General features: G+C 34.5%; 1 protein-coding gene and 1 pseudogene across 14 annotated transcripts in view; one reads left to right on the top strand and one right to left on the bottom strand.

Moving 5' to 3' along the window:
* Nucleotides 1-20,951, top strand: part of MLIP (muscular LMNA interacting protein) — a 245,731-nt gene that overhangs the window by 143,761 nt on the left and 81,019 nt on the right. For 13 of the 14 annotated variants that reach the window (XM_081828434.1, XM_081828443.1, XM_081828432.1 and 10 more), the window contains 4 exons: nucleotides 3,548-3,619; nucleotides 17,871-17,936; nucleotides 18,020-18,103; nucleotides 18,220-18,279. In XM_081828434.1, the coding sequence (XP_081684560.1) occupies nucleotides 3,548-3,619; nucleotides 17,871-17,936; nucleotides 18,020-18,103; nucleotides 18,220-18,279 (282 nt within the window). The remainder of the gene's footprint in view (nucleotides 1-3,547; nucleotides 3,620-17,870; nucleotides 17,937-18,019; nucleotides 18,104-18,219; nucleotides 18,280-20,951) is intronic. The other variant, XM_081828437.1, reaches the window with a different exon arrangement.
* Nucleotides 18,787-18,904, bottom strand: LOC115943991 (U2 spliceosomal RNA; annotated as a pseudogene).

A 20,951-nucleotide genomic window follows, 5' to 3' on the forward strand; every position in this document is an offset into this window, starting at 1 on the left:
GGGAAATAGGAGATTTGCTGGAAAAAGAAGTGAGCCATATATTTTATTTTTCACAAAAAAAGGGAAGGTAAATTCTGAAAATGATTGCCTATATTCTTAGTTTGTGATGGTTTCCAAAAGCAGTTATAACTGGAAGTCAGACATTTTCTTCAAGCAATGGATGTTTATTGAATTGCCTTCCAAGTTCTAGCTTTCGTGATGTTTTTCATGATATCATGAATAAGGAAAGATATATGAGGCATGAGGACATATTTCTGTGAACTCACATTTGTTCTGAGTGCCCGATCTAAAGCATCCTGGAGGTCAATTTCTATTCTAACACCCTATTTGAATTTTCTGTGAATTATTTATCTCACTATGACTTTTCTTTTGCTTTCTTATTTCTTTGCTTTTAGTTTGTCTCTGTTTATTAGGGTGTAAGCTCTAGAGAGTAAAGGCTTTGGATGTTTTGTTCACTGATGAATCTCTAATACTTAGAGCAATGTAGGTCACAAAGTAGATACTCAATACTGTTTTGTTGAATGAATCCATTAGTTGAACTGTCATATCCAGATAGATTTACAGGATGGATTGATGTCTACGAGGTTGGTAGGACCCAGGAGGCAAGAGCTCCCTATCCTTGGTATATGACTTGAATGAAGATAAAAATGACTTGCCTAACAAAATGGTTCATGAAATAATATAAAAATTCTTATCTTCATAGTTTGTAATAACAAACCAAAGTTAATCAGATGGAACTGGATAGAGTAATGCCTGAAGTACTATTTGGGATCTGGAGAAAAAAAAGCATAATTACATTGGAATTTAACTTCAACAAATGTTAAAAAAAAAAAAAGATGAAAGCATTAGGGATTTTAGGTGGTAGCATACTCTACTCAGTGTGATCCAACAATATGAAATGACTCCAACTTCACTCTCCTGTATATTCTAAACTGACCACAAAAACCAAGGAGACACTTCCAGTTATTATCATCTTCACTGTATTGAGTTTATTGTCGATATCCTAAGGTGATGATTATATTCTACTTTGTGTTAAAAATAAATCTAGTTTAACATAGACTTTTTTTTTTAAAGATTTTATTATTTATTTATTTAGAGAGTGAGTGTGTGAGTGGTGGGAGGGGCAGAGGGAGAGGGAGATTGTCCCAAGCAGGCTCAATTGCTTAGTGTGGAGCCTGACACAGCCCGATTTCATGACCCTGAGGCCATGACCCAAGCTGAAATCAAGAGCTAGATGCTTAACTGACTGAGCCAAGCACCCCAACACACACCTTTTCAATATGTAAAGGAATATTGACAGAAGAAAGTGAGGAGGATAGTGCAATTCTTCCACTGAGGATCAGTAAGGAGGGGCTTGGTGGAAACAGCAGTACAACTATCCTGCAGAATCAAGCTCTTCACATGTGTCATCATTCCAAGATGGGTAGAAAGGACCAACGGAGCAAGTTAACAGGAAGCATATTTTGACTCAGTATAAGACAGAATTTATTTTTACCACTTCTAACAATTAGACCTAAACATGCTGTCTTGGGAGGTAGGCAAGTGTTCATGTGGTAGGCGAACAGAGGATTGATTAGAGAGATTCATGTCTTGGATGAGGGGTTGAATGAGATGGTCTTCAATATCACATCTAATTCTAAGATTCTATGGCATTATGTTCACAATAGCAATATATCTCTCTGTACAGGCTTGTCCATCTATGTACTTTAGGGCAGTTGGGGATAGGAGAACAAACAGTGTAAATGATTGTGTGTCCTGAAATGAGAGGCAAGGGCCTGTGGTAGATAAGTACACAGTTGTTGACTGGCTTGCCTGCATCCATGTCCCAGCTATGACTTACTACCTAGTGGCCTTAGATAAGTTACTTAATATCTGTGTACTTTAGTTTCCATATATAAACTGGATATGATATAGAATCTACCTAATAGGTTGGCTGTGATAATTGAATGAGATAATGCCCATTAGGCTTTTAGAATGGCACCTGGCTCATATTGATTGTTAGCTATTATTATTATTAAAACTATTATTACAGTGAAGTATCCATAAAACCATTGTGGAGTATTAGTGATATATGCTGTTAGGTATTCTTTGTCTGCTTAGATATTCTTTGAGAGAAAATATTATCTTATAGGGAAGGCATGGATATTGGATCCAAACAGGCCTGGGTTCTAAACCTGTTTCTGTTCTTTATGGGCTGTGTATCTTGGACAAGTCCCTTGACCGTACTGTGCCTCCTTTCCCTAATGGTTCTTTAGCTCTAGGGCTTCCATGAAATTAAATGAGGCCATGCAAATAATTTGCCTAGTACTGAGTGCCCGCTGTTATTCTCCTCAAAGGGATGGCATTTCATTTTCAGTCCTTATCCAAAATATGTTGTATGGGACTATAGCAGTGCAGGGTCAGTATAGAGACGAGGGCTTGAAGGCACCCGAGACTTTTCCTCCAGGCCTGGCATTTTGATTTTTCTCTACCTCACCTTCGTTCTAAGGAAATGAGAGTGTTACCTTACCTTTCTCACATCATTTTTAATGGAAAATTACTTCAATTATATCCATAAAACTCAAGGCTTTATTTTATTTGGCCATCATGTCTTCTTCTCTGATCCTGTGGTCTGCCTAGGGGACTCAGAGGGCTTGGAGTCATGTGCCAATTTCTAGCTGGCTCTGGGCCCCTGGGGAAGCTGTCTGAGACAGGGGCTTTTGAAGCGTCAGGAGCCTTGACCTTGGTTAAGCAGTGTGGGACCCAGAGCAATATCAAAACTGGGCTTTTCATTATGCCTAGTATTCTGATTTATACAACTTCCTCATGCTCAACACTCTCTTTCAAATACTCCATAAAACTGAACTACATTACTCTGAGTTTTATTTAAAACTCAGGATGTTTTGTCATTTGATTCATTAATATCACTGCATTAGAAAGAGCAGGAGATGATGCAGTTTAAAAGTGAATTTAAGATCAAAAGTTTGACCTTCGAATTTTTTCATTATGGGGTTAAATTGCTGATATGACTTCTATTCAAAATATGCTACTTATTAAACATTGATGCTAAATTTTATGTATTCCAACCCTTGTTTTTATGAATGATGCAAGAGAATGTATCAAGAGTTCAATTAAATTTATTGGCATAATGTTTGTTAATTATGGCATTATAAAAAAGAACCCCTTTCCTTTGAGAATTAAGCAAAAAAACAAAACAAAACAAAAAGCCCACCCGCATTTATAGACTAGTGGTACTCCTATGAGGGACACACTGCTTATGAGAAATTTATATGTAACTTTGTAGAAATGGATGTTTTTAAGTTCTGAAACTGTATAGCACATAATTGCCTATAATCCCTAGGCTGATATTTTACTGTGATGTTCCTTTGTTTCTCATTCTAATAAAATATTAACATGGTAAGCTAATTTTTTTTCTGTCAAAAACAAGTTGTAATAACTTTTCTTCATTTGATAACGTGTCATTTAACTTGGCAGAAACTAGTCTAAAATTATGTTCTATTCTTCCCCCTTTTCATCTCCACTCTTGCTTTCTGGTTACTCATTCTAGCAATACAAGACCAAGTCAAGCTACAAGGCTTTTGCAGCAATCCCTACAAACACGTTGCTTTTGGAACAGAAGGTCAGTGTTGGCTCAAAAGCAGAGGGAATTTTATGTTTCTAGTGTTGTTTTTGTTATGTGTTCCAAAATGTCTGTTTTGAAGTTCTGCTTTTACTAAAATGTTGCTCTTAGTTTAGGGTCACATGATGAAAGCATCTTGGTGAATAGAATGTGAGACACTATTGATTTATCACCAGAGGCGCAATATGGGCTTAGAATTGTCCAGTCCACTGTAAAGCAGGCCTGCGAAACTTGATTCAGATTTGAATGGATCCCTGTCCTTTGGAATTTGAAGTGGTTGTTATATTCAAGAGCTTCCACCTCTTTTCACATTGATCAAAAGACTAGAAGCAAAATGGGGTTACATGAGGGCAACTGGCCAGTTTGGTCAAGACTTGGTGACTAGTAATGGTTTCTGCAGGGTAGAAGCAAGTTAGCTGAGTATCCAGTTTGGCCCCTTAGATCCCAGCATGGGCTAAACCTCTTTGTCCATTCTCACCAGCCACTGATGCTACCTCCATGAATAGGAGGGAGGATTGAGATTACTTCCAGTGACCCAGCTGCTTTCACATGCTTCTAGGGCATTTTTGCTTTGCTATTAAAAGCCATTAATTATAAAATAACAGGATTCTACTTCAGTAGATAAATTAAATTAAAACCTCTTGTTTAATAAGCACATTAACATATGTTCAAATGAAGGCCAACTGGAGGATTATATCAGAATCGAAGTGAAATCAATTACCAAGCCGATGAAATTATTCATTTCATGTTATTTTTATGATATTTATTTAGGCAATTTATCTCAGCGCATTAAGCCTATTTTTTTTCTGTGTAATTATAGTGTTTCAAATATTGTTATTATCATTTGTCAAAATGTTAATGTTTGCCAACCAGGTGGTATTTTGACCACTGGTTTATGAATTTACTTATTATTTTAGTATGATCTGGGAAATAAAATCTTTGCATGATCTCTTGTCTAAACTGTAGGAATCATTAGTGGGAAATGCTCAGTAGCATACAGGTGGGTATTAGTGGACAGCATCACTTTTATTATAATCTCTGATAACTAACTGATTTATCTACATGTGTTCCAGAGTCTGTGCTCTATATGTGTGAATGCTTTCAACTGGGGGGTTGAAGAGTCGCTGGACTGCAGAGAGATCTGCAACTTTTTATCCAGCTTCTCTTCTGAATTTCTACCTTTTATAGCTCATGGAAAGATGAGATGGGCCTAACCACTGATTTCAGGAGGCTCAGGAGGATGCAGGAAGTAACACTTTCACCAGTGGTCCCTTTTCCTATTATCTGGGGTTGTTATGTTGAGTCATAGTGCAAAGTTTTCTCACTTCAGACCCTCGGCCTATTTCAGATGGGTATTTCTGTAATATGGTCACAGTGTCTGACTACAGAAATGGGAGAAATCTCCTCCTCAGCAGCCAGGCAAAGAGAATAGGGGCCTGTTGGTGTCCCTCCATTACACTTATCTCACCTAACCTAACACATTCTCCAGTACCTGTGGGCTACTACTATATTAGTTTTCTATTTAGAAAAATAAGAGTTAATTCGTCTTGAAAGACTTTTGAAAGATAAGGCTGGATATCATTATTGGTTCCAGAATCTCTGTCTACCAGCTCTCTTCTCTTCCAAGTAAATGGATTTTAGAGATCATCATCTATTTGTTGGTCATTCAAAATGAGGAGTCATTAGTTTAATTTCCAGTATCATCACAAACCTATTTCATAAATGTATACGGTAACATCACTATGTATTGAACCTAATGCAAGTGCATATAGGAGAGGGTTTTGTGTTTTAAATTTTGAATAAGATGACTCTTTAGGAAAATTATTATTTTTTAATACAACAAAATATAAATATCATGATGTCTAACTTACAGTAGTATTTTTCTAGGGAGGATTGACTATTACATAAACACTAGTGTGGGTAATTGTCTCTTGGCTAAGAGAAATTGGTTTTGCACCATAAATATATGAATTGTTTGAAGGTCACAAGATATGACATATGTTTGTTTTTTCTTTAGAGCCTTTGTATAATATTACTTTTTTTTTTTTGGCTGGTTTTTCCATATTGTGTGTTGCTCCATGAGAAACTTTAATTTGTAAGAATTTTTAAATAACAAAAGTCTTATCTCAAGATTTTATCAGCATTTATGTCCATATTCGCTAATATTGAATGATATTTCCATACTCCTTTCATGGTGGTAGTTTTTTAAAAAATAAATCTGGTAATTTAGGTCTTTTTATCCATCTGTTTATATAATAGAACTCAACCTATGCCATTAAAATCAAAGGGACTTGTTTCTGAATTGAGTAGGAAAATTAAGACTCTAATCATCTGAAATTCTGTTTTGGGAAGAATTAACACTTTGGAATATTTTATGAGATCCCTTTAATATCACACAGAACACCACAATTAAAGGGAAGGGAGATGCTGTGGTCCCATTATAATATTCTGTTAGGGTCTATGCTGTGGAATGCTTTAAAAATAGAAGTAACTAATTTAATTTAGACAGTTTAACAATTATTCTCTCCCCTAATCACATTAAACTCACAGTTGATGATTTATATCACATTTTGTTTTATAGTATAATTAACGAGGAACTGGAATCACCTTAAGAAATAATACTATTTTTCAAAGCAAGATTTTCTCCAAATTGAAGTACAGGCATCCCTTTCAATCACATATTAAGCTATCATTGAATCATTGGATTGGTTTCAGCTTTAATCACCCCTAAATGAAACCTATCATTTTCAAAAGAGTACATTTTGTTGGCAGGGGACATGAGGTTTCTGGTACTGTTCTGTAATTTATTGTCTGCATCAAAACTTAAATTTATAGCTTATTCTGTATTCTGTAATTTTTTTCCCCATGAACGTTTAGGAAGAAAGCATTTTTAGCTTAAGTCTTAACTAAGGCTTTATAGGAAGAGATAAATGTAAGGCATATTTCAACATGTTAGCTTCAGAGTCTTTGGCTTCATCTCCTGCCAATAATCATCTTCTCCAAGATTGAGATGAGGATGAAATACAAGTGATTATAAAGCAGGAACAAAGTAATCAGATCAGCTTGCAGTTGTGACTGTCCACAAACCTTATTACAATATGTTCAACCATATTGTAGAGGAAATAATTTTGAAATGGACATTACTTTTTAGTCCTGCTCTGTGTGCTACTGTTCTTTTCAGAGAATGTTAAAGATCTTTCTCTTATTGACTAATTTTTCTTCTTATCATCTGAGTCTGATAGCAATAGGTAAAAAAGTTAAACTGAAGGACTCACATTAACATTCCAAATAAATGGCTTTTTATTTTTATTATGAAATTATTTAAGGAAAGGAAAGATGAGGAAAGGAATATTTCCATGAAATAAAACAATATGCATCTTTATTGTTTCACAGGTGATTCATATTTTTCCGTGAAAGCATTTTTTTTTTTTTGAAAGCATATATTTTTAAAGCAACTTAAGTTCTCTGTTCCTTTCCTCACAAATATTCCTCAGGATAAAGTCAAGGCTGGAGTTAGGTCCAATTTTCCAACAAATGGCATTGCTATCTGCCTTTTCAGGACACATTTAATTCATAAGCTATGTGAGTTTGAAATAAGAATATTAATAGAGTAGCTCAATTTTATAAATGGCACATTTAAATTGTTGGGTTAATTATTTAAATAAAAGTTAATATAAAAATTGTTTTATTTTTCCCAGTGGAAGGAAGTGAAAGAATAGCCATTCTGAAGGCAATTGTAAAACTTATGCTATAAAAATGGAATGGTAAAGATTTGAGGTGTCTTGTCAGTTTTTAAATCAATTTATTCTAAATTGCCAGCTTAAATTTTTAAAGCATGAGTTGGTAAACTTTAATCTGATTAAACATATGTCTTTGTGAGAATATTTTAAGATCTCTGCATGTCTCAAAAATTTAACAAAATCTGGTTGCTAGCTTAGCATATGGCCTATACTAGAGAGACATCTCTTAATTGACTAGTACAAGTGAATGTGTTCCCATTTCTCTGACAATGGAAAAGTGCCCAGGACCCAAATCTATTCCAGTTGGTTCTCCTCCGGCGGTTGTATACCATGCACACGTCTCTCTTAAAGCACTTACCAAACCATATTTAATTATACATGTTGGTAGGTTTTTTTTTTTCCCTACTATGAACTATTTGAGGGAATATAGTAGTTTTTTGTTAGATGTTCATTGAATGAATGAATGAATTTAGTTTGCAGCTGAGTAGGTCACTAAAATGTCCAATTTTATTTCAGAGGATTTTAAGGCAAATTTTTGCTCAAAGAATTACAAAAATAAAGGACCCTAATGTATGATAACTAGGGTGATGATAATTAAGAATCCTTTAGGGTAGAATAAACTTCATCAATACTACTTCCATGTAAAAGCTATAAAGGACCTTCCACTATAAGGGAAGTAAGTTGATTTTAGACTTAGTACTTTTTAACAACTAGAAAATACAATCACAATGGCTGCCATATTGAATATTCTGTGAATATTCAGTGTTTTGCTATCCTCACAACTCCGTGAAGATTTTGATGTTCAAAGATGCCAAGTAAATCCCCCAAAGCAGCAGAGCTAGTATGTTGCTGAATTGGAACTTACATGATTATCTCCCATCCTTTTCCTGTTCACCATACAACGGTGAAATCAACTAGCTAAAGTGAAATATTGAGCAAGAAATGATGATTTTGGATTTTTGCCTACAATACTTTTTTTCATTACTTGCTAAAATATATTAAAATCCCCATCAAATTAGAGCAACAAAAGCTTTTGTTTTTGTTTCTTTGGTGAGGAACAATTTAAGAGAATTGGAAATGATTAGCTCTGAGACTTGAGTGAGTGTTTATAAACCAACTCCAGTTCCTTGAGTTACTGAGATGAGGCACATTACAATGAAGGAGGTTTGGGCTGGAAACAAGGCACAACTTTCTGATGTCCTTGATTAAATGAAGGAAAAATATGAATTTTTCTGCTATTAAGCCTTAATGAATGGGTTTGAAATAGGCTGTAATGGTTTGCACAAATTCCCTTCCTTCTGTGTGGTTGGAACAGATGTTCAACCCTTCAATGATTTTGGGATTATAAATGCCAAGTAGATTTCCTCAATTGTTAAATATTTTAAACCAATCATGAAAATAATGTAATGATAGATATATCTGTATCTTTAAAGAAGCTGTACTTTTAAGTATCTGGAAGCCCTTTTGGCTTACAGTGTACATTTCCCCATTTTCTTCAGATCTGAAAGTTATTCAGACCTGAATCTCCAACTATATGATCAAAGTGAGATTTATTTTGCTGAGGATATCTCTAATCCTACAAATGCTTTTGTGTTAATGACTGAAAATCAAACAAAGCTTTGGTAGTCTTCAGAGGATTTATTCTACCAAATACATAGCTGGTCGGATTAACAAAGTATAGGAGCACTTAGATTCAGCATGAATCATTTGGGGGGGGAGGGGAGGGTTAATTTGATCATGACTAAAATAGAGTAACTGGCCCATTAAATTTTTGAAATCCAATCTAATTAGATAGTCTAGGCATCACGAAAAGTTTACAGGCTCTTTTAGATTATTCTTCCTTTGAAAGCAGTTTACTTTCTGGCTCTATTTAGAGTACAATTGATTCATGCTGTCTTCAGATTTCTAGAACTTAATCCTATTTCCAGAAAGCAGGTTAGACTGATTTAATATATCTGACTTAAAAGTGCCTGCAGTTCCATCAAAGTTCTCCTTTCGGGTGAGAAGCACCTATTATACTTTATTGGCATATATTCCCAAAAGAACTTTGATTTACAGTGCTCGTTCATAGTTCTTGGCTCTTAATTATGGTGTAATGCTGAGCTCAAACTATTTTCTACTAAAAATCTGATTTACTAGGTCTCTTTGTAAAAACTGGATCCCACAGTTGGCTGTGCTGAGCAAAAGATAACTACTTTGAATGAAACTATTCCTGATAACTTTACATTGGTTAAGAATCTTTAAAAATAGGATTCAAAACATTCACCATTTATGTCTCACATAGCTATAGTCCAATTTGGTAGAAAATATATGTTTTTAATACAAATATTTTATTGGAGGATATTCTGAGACAACTTCACTCAAAATTAATAAATCTAAAAAAACATCAATACATTCCTGCTGGCTAAGGTGTCAAAAAGTAATCTATGGTTAGAGTCCTTTTAATGGAGATTTAATATATTTTCATTTAAATATATTTTTATACCACAGAGACAAAAACTCTTTATGGCTGGCAGAGGAGTGAATCAAGGTGATACATCTGACAAATAACTATTCATCAATTAAAAAAAATTAATTCTAGTAAATTTATAATCTATTGAAACTCAAAATAACCTTTTCTCCAAATTTTAATGCAGTCTGAAAATTGCCCTATTTCAAAGTTTCAGCATTATTCACCTAATACCAGTTATCTTCCTTAATTTTCCAAGGGTTCTGGGTAGATAGTTTTTTCATTCTTTGAGTAAATTTCAGTATTTTAAATGGCCTACTGAAAGTTGTGTTTGCCTATAGTAAGTTCCTGCAGAGTAACCAAGATATTAACCTTATTTGATTGTGGCTGAAAAAACACCTGCTCATTACATTAACACCAGTCATACGCTCAAATCTTTGATGGTAAACAAATTTAATTGAAATGCAGGAAAAAAAGTAAAGTATTTGTTATTTCAAATATTCAAAGAGTTTAAACTACTTCTCTAGAACATTTTACCGAGGAAGATTAAAATCATATTATTTGTATGATTCATTTATTCATTTAACTCCATTTAGTTGTTACTTTATGCTTTCAATTCATCCTAAAAGTCTTTATTGATCACATATCACTGGCTCTATCCTGGGGCTATAAAGATAAATACCACATTTTTCTGATTGTGTTAGGGACAAATGGTCCAGTTGGGTATAGATACTGTTGAAAAGTAATTATGATATAATATGCTTAAAGTATGTATAAAGTAATATGGTGCCCAAGGAGGGAATGACAAACTTTTCTTAGTATGAGGGCCAAAAATAATTCATAAAGGAATTTGACTAGGATCTTTAGGATGAATAGGAATTCTTGAAGTGAGCTGAGAGTGAAGGAAGGACAATTCAGGCAGAGTTAATAACATGTAGTTAAAGGGTAACCACAAGGTCAAAGAACTCAAGTGGTTCTTTGCGGTTGAAGAGCAGCTTGCAAATGAAGAGAAAATAGAAGCTATTATTGGAAAGGTGAAGAAGGGCTAGATCAAACTGCTCCCCTAAGGAGTTTGTTCTTAGTCCTTGTCATTAATTTCTGACTTTTTTCTTCTCCATAATGATCATTGTAATTAGAAGCCCTGTGTGGTGTAAAGTCTAAAATTAAGACCCCATATTATGTGCCACCTTGACATATAGTGAAATTGGAGGGGCCTCAAGGAGTGTAACTTCAAGTTTCCCTCCCCACCGTCCCCCCGCCCAGATAAGGTCCCCTAACCCTCCTTATCAAACTGACCAGGTGCAGTTCCTACTGACTCAAACAAGGCAATCACAACCTTCTACAAACCAGGGGACACATATGTCACCCTCTTGATACTACAAAGCCTGTCTTCCACCACCCTTGGTTGTTTACTTTGTACCTGAGCACAACCCTTGTGTGGACCTGTGTGGTGTGCAGCATTCTCTTCCTCTAGGCTGTGAATATATCTGACTAATAAACTGTTGGTTCCATCTGCTCAGTGGTAGGGGTCACGTATTTGGCCATGTCCATAACAGCAAGGTAAATAGGTAATTAAGACACGTGTCAGAGAAAAATTAAACTATCTGAACACCAGTTATTTTTAACACTTGTTAAAGATAACAACCAGGAGTTATCTTTATGAAATTTTCTGTTCCTGCTATCCATTACTCATGACTAGTAAGTTCAGAGGACAAAGGAGGAAGGCAAAAGAAAAACTTTTTATGGTATGAAAGAGGCAATCACACACACTTTCTATTAGGTTATCATAGATAATGTTTTATATTTCGTTAATCCAGAATAGTAGATTTTGCAAAAAAAAATTTCCAGACAATATTTTCTTTTGTGACTTATGAAATGAGGAGATGTAAATTCTTATTTTTAGATGTAACTCTTCTGAATTCTTAGGCATATATCCTAGGCCAAAACGACAACTAGCATCTACACATGGTTCCTGTTGGTGAAGATTAATGGTTCTGGATCTGTTATATCACTGGCTCTGTTAGAAGGGGAAAAATTGATTCTGTTGAGCCTTAGATTGCATATGGTTCCACAGCTGCTATGACACTCTCTGGTCAGAATATGGGTATATCAGACTGCTAATGAAGAAAGGAGGAATAGAAGGTAAATCTAAATGACAGGACAGGACAGCCTGTAATATCCAGTTGAACACAGCAATTGCATGTGATTCACCCCAAATATGAAGCTGAGCTCATAAAAAAGTAGGGAAAATCCCCAAGGGTCAAATACCAAAAGCACTTTTATATTCAGAATGCTTAGTTATTCTGAAGATATTGTGCTCACTAATCATAGGGATTGGGATTTACTATCTACTTGGTGAAGGGAGAGAAAGATTTGGGGCTGAGTGAGATGAGGACTGGAATTGCCTCCCTGTCATAAAGCCAGGGTTCTTCGAAGGGTTACACTCTCAATTACAAGATGGATAAAAAAAAAAAATTGCAAAGGGAAATGACAAGCAAATTTTTTTATATCAGCCTGGGCTCAGGGTAGGAAAAAAGAGAATCTTTAACCATAAGCCTACCCTGAAGTGGGTTTGAAAATTTGAATTTACACAGTCTCTGTGATAAGGAAAATCTGTGCTAAAAAATTAAAATTTGTTTGTTTCATTATGCTTCTAGAAATGGAAAAGTAGCTGGTATTGGACCAACTCTTTCGTAAATAACTCTGATAAACTGTGGGCAAAATACAAAACATAATTGTCTAAAAGTACTGGACCAAGTGACCAAGAGCAGGTAGAAACTGCAATAGATTCAATGTTTGTAAAGAGATAACAGAATTGAGTGATTTTCTAGATTTTATGAGTTTTCACCTATGGGAGGCTCCTTGTCTCTTTACCATAGAGCAAATGAAAACTCAGCAAGAAACCAGCAGGTTTACTGGATGAGGAATCAGAGAAGAGAATGTAAAGTTACACAGGATCTGGAAAGTGAGGGGAGAATCCAGGAAAAGAGTGAGTCACAGAAAGGAAGCCCCAAATGTTGCATATAAACTCTGTCCAAACCCCTGGATGACCATTGAATTACACATGTGCCTGGGAAGCCCAGCTAAGCCCAGCTAAGGATAAAATAACTGAACAGAGATTCCAGCTGCTGCCCACAATCAGGGAGACAGAGTTTGGAGCTGAATTAATTGCCTGCTAAAACTAAACAACAATAACAACAAATCTAGGATTCAAAAGTTTCTAATTTCTAGACATTCAAAGAAACAGGATAATGTAAACCATCCTCAAAGAGAAAATGTAATTCACAGAGATTGACCCAAAGATGTTCCAGGTGTTGCAATTTGCTAGCAAGGAATTTAAAGCTATTCTTGTAACTATCCTCAAGACTATAAAGAAAAATATGCTGATAATGAATTATATAGGACTTCACAAAAGTAGAAACTAAAATAGACTCAAATGGAAATTCTAGAGTTGAAAAATAAAATACTGGAAATAGAAAATTCAGTGTATTTGTTTAAGAAAAATTTGAAGGTGCAGATGTGTCAGTGAACTTGAAGATAAATTGCTAGAAATTATCTGATCTGAATAAAAGGGGAACACAATTCAACAGATGAACAGAGTTCCAGTGACATGGGGGATATCAAAATGTAATTAGAGTCTCAGAGGGAGAGGAGAGAATGGGGCAGAAAAAAATATTTGAATAACAGCTAAAATTTTTCTAAATTTGGTATAATATGTAAATGTATACTTTCTAGAAGCTCAGATAGTCCCCAAAATGTTTAATTCAAAAAAAAACCATGCCTGGGCATATAACAATCGAACTTCTAAAGATCAAATATAAAGAGAAAATTTTGGAAGCAGTCAGGGAAAAACAATGCATTACATACTGAGGAACAATACAATAATTGCTAACTTCTCATTAGAAACAGTGGAGGCCAGAAGACAATGGAATAATACCTTTAAATGCAGAGAGAGAGAGAGAGAGGAAAAAAAACTAAATTGTGTTGCTAGGGAAAATCCCTTCAAGAATGAAGACAAAAATGAAGATATTTTCAGCTGAAAGAAGACTAAGAGAATTTGTTGATTACAGATTTGCACAACAAAGTATGCTAAAGGAAGTTTGTCAAGCTGAAGATAAACAATAAATAATAAATAAACTCAGAACTTCAAGAAGGAATGCAGAGCATGGAAAATAATGAACATGTGGATAACTATAAAATATTATTTTGTAAAAATTCCTTTAACATACATGTAACTGTTTAAGGCAAAAATTAAAACATGATAATGTGGTGTTGCTAGCATATTTAAATATATTTATGAGGCAATTAGAACAAAAACAAGGGTAGGGGGTAAAGAGAGCTATACAATTGCTAGATTCTTGAATAGTATGTGAATTGAATCTAGATTTTGTATTGCTTGGTTTAGACCTTGGTATAAATAGAAAATTTTTCAAGGTTAATTTGTAAAAAAAAAATAGTCTATAAATTTATATTTGTTTTAATGTAAGCTACATTCACTGCCACAGGGGACAAACCCTGATGTTTCAGTGGCTTAACACAATCATTGTTTATTTCCTTTCCATATCACAGTTTAATAGAGTTCATTTTGGCTTTCCCACCTGAGTTCTCAGTAATTCAGTGATTTAGAAAGGTAGTCTGCTTCCATCTTGTATCTTAGTTATCTGAAGAAGATGAAAGAGAGAATGATGGAAAGTCATATCCACTCTTAGCTGCCTTGCACCAGAGGTTATGTATGACTTCTACTCACATTTATTTCCCAAGAATAAGTCACAAGCTCATACCTTAATTCTTGAGACCAAGGAAATGTATATTTGTGTCCGAGAAAATGAAAGTCTCTAGCATTTTTTTTGCCACGATATCCAAATTAGTGGAGGGAAAATCAGTTAGAAAAAACCAAATTTAATCAATTAAAATATTCAAAAATTGAATAAAAATGAAATAGGAAAAGGGAAACAAAAATAAAACAAATGTTTTGGAAACATTTAAATATGTAAGTAATTGTAATAAAAGAAATGTTAACCTCTCCAATTAAAAGACAATGGGAATTAGACTGGATCAAAAACTGAATTCTAGACATCTGCTATTTATAAACTACTGATTTTTAATGTTTGAATAAAGGAAGTTGAAAAAAAAAAAAGAGGCAAAAAATGATGTACTAGTAAAATGCTAATCAGAGCATTTGGTTATATCAGGCAAAATAGATATTAAGACATAAAGCATTACTGGTGAGATAGAGGGTCACTTCATAATGATAAATATTTAATTCATGAGGGAGGATTACTTCTAATTATGAATGTAGGTAATAAAATGGCTTCAAACTATGTTGAGCAAAAATTGCTGGTATCACAGGGAGAAATTAACAGACCCACTATCATTCCCTGAGATTTGATGATACCACTTTCAATTATTGATAGAATAAGTATGCAGGAAACCCAGTAAGACTAGAGGTAATTTGAACAAAACAATGAATAATTTAGATCAGATACACACTTGCACATACACAGAAGCCTGCAGACAACAGTTAGAAGATAGATATTTTTTTAAGCATAAATGGAATATTTACAAAACCATGTCTTATGTCATAAATCTCAAACTCATAAAAAGTCACTATTATCAAGAAGAAATTCCCTGGCCATAATATAACTAAATTAGTAGGTAATTTTAAAATTGGGAAAAATCCTCATATTTTTAAAAACTAAAAGGGAAAACCACTTTTAAATAACCAATGAATCTAAGAAATCTTAACAGAAATGTTTAAAGATGTATTGAAAATTGGATGACAGTGATAATACTACATATCATAACTTGTGAAATGCAACAAAAGGAATACATTCAGGAAGGTCAGGATAAAACCAAAAAATGCAGAAGGAAGAAAGATATGAACAGATATTACTTAAATGGAATATGAATATGCTAAAGAAGATCAAAATGAAAATGTAGTTCAATTGAGAGATGAGAAATTGATCCTTCTCTGGAAAAGTTGATTATTTAAAAAAGTAGGTAGACACAAATAAATATTAGAGATGATAAAGGAGTGGGACCAAGATGGCGACATAGGAGGCTTCTGAACTTTCCTCCTCCCACCGGCACACCAAATGTACAGCTATACGTGGAGCAATTCCCTCTGAGAGAAATCCAGAAACTATGTGAGTGACTCCTACCCACTGGGTGAATGAGAATATCAAAACAGGTAAAAAAAAAAAAAATGCTGAGACACACTGTCCTTATAAACTCCAATACTGGCACAGCTTCATGCAGTTGGGAGAGAATTCCCAACTCCCAGCTTCTCCATGAGGCATGAAGAATTTAGACCACATATGTAGCAGCCCAACTTTTAAGACTCCCGCCCAAGGGAGTGACTTATCAGGTTAGGAAAGAATTTCTTAAAGGAAACACCAATCACAAAGGAAAATGATGAAGTCTTTGACCATATTGCAACGAAAACCTGTGTGTGTTACCATAAGACACGGCAATCATGAAAAGGGAAGGCAAGACTGGGAGAAGACATTGCACCACATCTAGCTGGCGAATACTTTGAATCCAGATTATATAAAATTTTCCAAAAATGAATAAAGAGCAGACTACCCAAGAGAACAATGAGTACATATATAAAAGGAAACATGAATAGCCAGTAAACACATAAAAGATGCCCAACTTCAAAAATTATTAGGCAAATTCGGTGTAAAACCAAAGGGAAATATTTTATGTATGTCAGGATGTTAACATTTTAAAAGTCTGAGAAACAGGAACTCTCATTCATTGCAGTTATGAGTGTAAAATTATGCAATTGTTTCAAAGAACAACTTGACAATATCTGATAAAATTGACTATCTTTATCTTTAGTCCTAAACTACAAGTATGTTATAAAGATACGTGTACGTGGGTGATAGTTGTTACAGTTTCTAAGAGGAAAAATACAGGGCACCTTAAATATTCAGCACTAGAAGAAGTATCCATTTTGTTGTGGAATATGCATACAATGGGATATAATGTGGAGGTCAAACAACTAAATAAATAGCTATATGGAAAACAATAATAACAAGAGCATGAGGAAACTTTCAGAGGCGATGGACGTTATGGCAATAGACTGTCGACATGGTTTCATGGATATATACTTGTTTCCAAACACATCAGTTGCATACATTCAATAGGTACAGCTTTTTGTATGTCAACCATACCATAATAAAGTGGTTTAAAACTAGCAAACAAATACAAAAAATTTCCAGAAGCATATGTTGTACTTACATGAAATTAGAAGAACTGCACAACATAACCTTATATATTGTTTAGTGATGTATAAATATATTGATATGTTTTTAAAATTAAAGACATACACATGATGATAAACACAAAATTCTCAGGTGCATGTGGAAGATGAAAAAGCAAGCAGGGAGGAATACACACTGGCTTCCATTGTTCTGTAATACTTTAATTATTCTCAATGGAGTACCTACACTCTACAGAGTGCCATCTTAGTTTCTCCCTATCTGAACTCTATACCTGAAGTAGATATCTGAACTATATCACAATAAGTAAAAAATATGTTTCAAAAGAGTTGGATGTCATTTGAGGCCAAGTCTGATGAATAAAGTCACCAAAACTTTTTGCATATAAATGATTAAAAATGAGGCAAGTTTCTCTCTTGTGTGTGCATGTTTCTTGTTAAACTGGCCCTGAAGCATTTCCTCAAAAATAGTTTTTGTAGTATTTTGAGAAATGGCTACATCATTATTTCTGTGTGTAGCTTCCCAAAGTGACTTTTTTGAAGGGGACAAGGCTCATCTGGATGTATAATGTGTCAAGTTCCAGTATGTATGTTAAAAAGCTCAGCTTCCTTTCTTTATTTCAACACCTTATATTGGAGATACTTATTACATTGGAGAAACTAGACAGATGTGAGCAATGCCTCCATGCCAAATAATAGCTCATCATCAATGATTCAAAGTCTTTCTTTTTTTTCCGTTTTGAAATATTGAGATACAGGGCTTTCTTTGAAGAGACTTTCTACTCCATGTATATTTGACTAAAAGCCTCACATGAGAACTATTTCATTTATCACTAGGCACTCGATGAACCAGCCAAGACTGAAAGTGTCTTCAAGGACAACACTTTATACCCACCTCTGGAGGTAATGACTTCAGATTACCCATGGTTTTGAAACAAAATCCCGAAACTCATTGCTAACTCAGTACCTGGTTTCAATTCTTCCAGTTTTGTTTTCCTGCACAGCTCAGGCAGCAAACTGAAGAGCTCTGTGCTACCATTGATAAGGTCTTACAGGATTCCTTGTCTATGGTAATGCCCTAGACTAGAATGTGCAATTCAAACATTTGCTTTGCTTCTCTTCATTTTCCTCTGTTTGAGTATGATGCATCTTAGGTTTGTCCTTCTTTTTCCTTTTTATTTTCCAGCATTCTTCTGATTCTCCTTCAAGTTCCTCACAGACATTGTTGGGTTCTGACACAATGAAAGTATGTATATATTTAATAAAATTTGCTGAACCATAAGAGTGACTAGATCAATGGTTTTAAACTGCAGGTTAAGGCCCCATAGTGAACTGGGACGTCAATTTAGTTGAATAGCAACCAGCATCTTAAAAACACAATAGTAGGAATGTAAAATATCAGACTCTATTACAAGTAGTGAGTAGCATTGTTGATATAGGTTTCAATTTGTTTACATGTATGTATGTAAGTATGTGTGTACAGGGTTACAAAGTAAAATTTATTACTAACTATGGGTTAAGTTCAAAACAGTTTGAAAGCCAGACTATCAGACTTTGTCCTTATATGTTGGCATTTTAAGAAGTATTTTAAGAACCACATATAGAATTTGTGGCTTATCCTTATCTCATACCATAGCTTCAGTACTTATGTAATTCACAGTCACTTAGAATTGCAGAAGTGGGAAAGGAAGTAGACTGAAGTTACGTTAGGCTAAGACCTTGCGTACAGGTATTATTCCCGGAACTTTTTTCCTTTTGGTCCACTAAGCTTATTTTGTTGTTCTTTGACTCAAAGGGATAGAAACCTGGATATTTTAAACTGATAAGAACAGATACTACACTTGATCTTAGCCAAAAGGCCGAGAAGCAACGAAACCTGGATATTTTAGATTGTTAGGATACTTCTAAGTCATTAATTGTTGTAATTGAGTATTTACTTACTGCCTTCTTATAGTCATTTTCATTTGTTGGAATAAAATATTACATTTCTCCAAATTGTTTTTTTAAATATTTAATACAGATCTACTCACTAAATTTTCAAAATGGTTGTGGCTTTTTCTTTATAATTGTTAGGGTTTTTTGGTCAGCTGTATTTTCACTCTTGGAGTGAGTATAAACACTTTTTTCAGGTTCCCTTTAAAAGTTGTACATTGTGTATACAAAGCAGGTTTTAAATGTACAGAATTGCTTATAACTAGAAGAGTATCTTAATTTTTGATTGGATTGTCAAAACTACAATTATTCATTAATAATGACATAGGAACTCAGTAACCAATAATCATCAATATTAAAAAATTATATTTTAGCAGAGAGGACCTACAAATAGATAATTGTAGTTATTATATTTATCTATTTCATTATATATTCTTTAAATCTTTTAATCTAAAAATACGAAATATTGTTTGATTTCCGAGGCTATATAAATTTTAAAATATATTTTTATTCTATTTGTTGAACGTATAAAAAGTACTTTATATTTTATAATAGGAATAGGACTTAAGTAGTAATATGTGAATAATAATACATATTATTGATTTATTTAACAAATATTTAATGCTTATAGTATTAAAAATACATTTTTCTAGGTCACTAAATTTAAGACAACTGTTTCATTCAACAAGTATTTATTAAGTGCCCTTACCTCCTCCCCTCTGGCCACAATCAGTTTGTTCTCTGTATTTATGAGTTTTTTCTGCTTTTGTTTGTTTGCTCGTTTGTTTTGTTTTTTAGACTCCACATATATGTGAAATCATATGGTATTTGTCTGTCTGACTTATTTCACTTAGCGTAATATTCTCAAGGTCTTCCCATGTTGTTGGCAAATGACGTAGTAAGACTTGAAAGTCAATAGTACTCATTGATCCATGAGCTGCAGAATGGATATTGTAATAGCAGTCATAACAACATTCATCTTGCTGTACATCTCCATCAGGGCTCTTGGGTGACCAGCTGTTTTGTCAATGAACAGTGATATTTTGAAAGGAATCTTTCTTTCTGAGCAGTAGGTCTCAACAGTGGGCTTCAGATAGATAGTAAACCATATTATAAACAGACATGCTGTCATCTAGGCTTTGTTCAGTTTATAGAGCACAGGCAAAGTAGATTTAGCATAATTCTCAAGGATTATTCCTAGGATTGTCAGAATCATCAATGAGCACTGGCTTCAACTTAAAATCACCAGCTGCATTAGCTCCTAACATCTGAGTTAACCCCCTTGGAAGCTTTGAAGCCAGGCATTGACTTTTCCTCTCTAGCTATGAAAGTCCTAGATGGCACCTTCTTCTAATGTAAGGCTGTTTCGTCTACATTTAAAATCTTCTGTTTAGTGTAGCACCTTCATTAATTAGCTAGCTCTTCTGAACAATTTGGTGCAGCATCTACATCAGCACTTGCTGCTTCACCTTGTACTTTGATGTTGTGGAATTGGCTTCTTTCCTTAAGCCTCATGAACCCACCTCTGCTGGCTTCAAGCTTTTCTTCTGCAGCTTCCTTACCTCCCTTGGCCTTCAGAGAATTGAAGAGAGTTAGGGTCTTGCTCTGGATTAGGCTTTGGCTTAAGGGAATGTTAGTGGCTATTTTGATCTTTTATCCAGATCACAAAATCTTTCTCCATATCAGCAATAAGGCAGTTTCTCTTTCTTATCACTCATATGTTCACTGGAGTAGCACTTTTAATTTCTTGCAACAACTTCTCCTGTGCATTCACAACTTGGCTGTTTGGCATGAGAGGCCTAGCTCTGGCCCTATCCTGGCTTTCAACATGCCTTCCTCACTAAGTTGAATCATTTCTAGCTTTTGATTTAAAGTGAGAGATGTGCAACTCTTCCTTTTACATGAACACTTACGAGTAGTGTTCTTAACTGACCTAATTTCAATTTTGTTATATCTCAGGGAATAGGGAGACCCAAGGTGAGGGAG

The sequence above is a fragment of the Leptonychotes weddellii genome, chromosome 8 (assembly GCF_054177405.1).
Source record: "Leptonychotes weddellii isolate Sample4059 chromosome 8, ASM5417740v2, whole genome shotgun sequence".
NCBI classification, from domain to species: domain Eukaryota; kingdom Metazoa; phylum Chordata; class Mammalia; order Carnivora; family Phocidae; genus Leptonychotes; species Leptonychotes weddellii.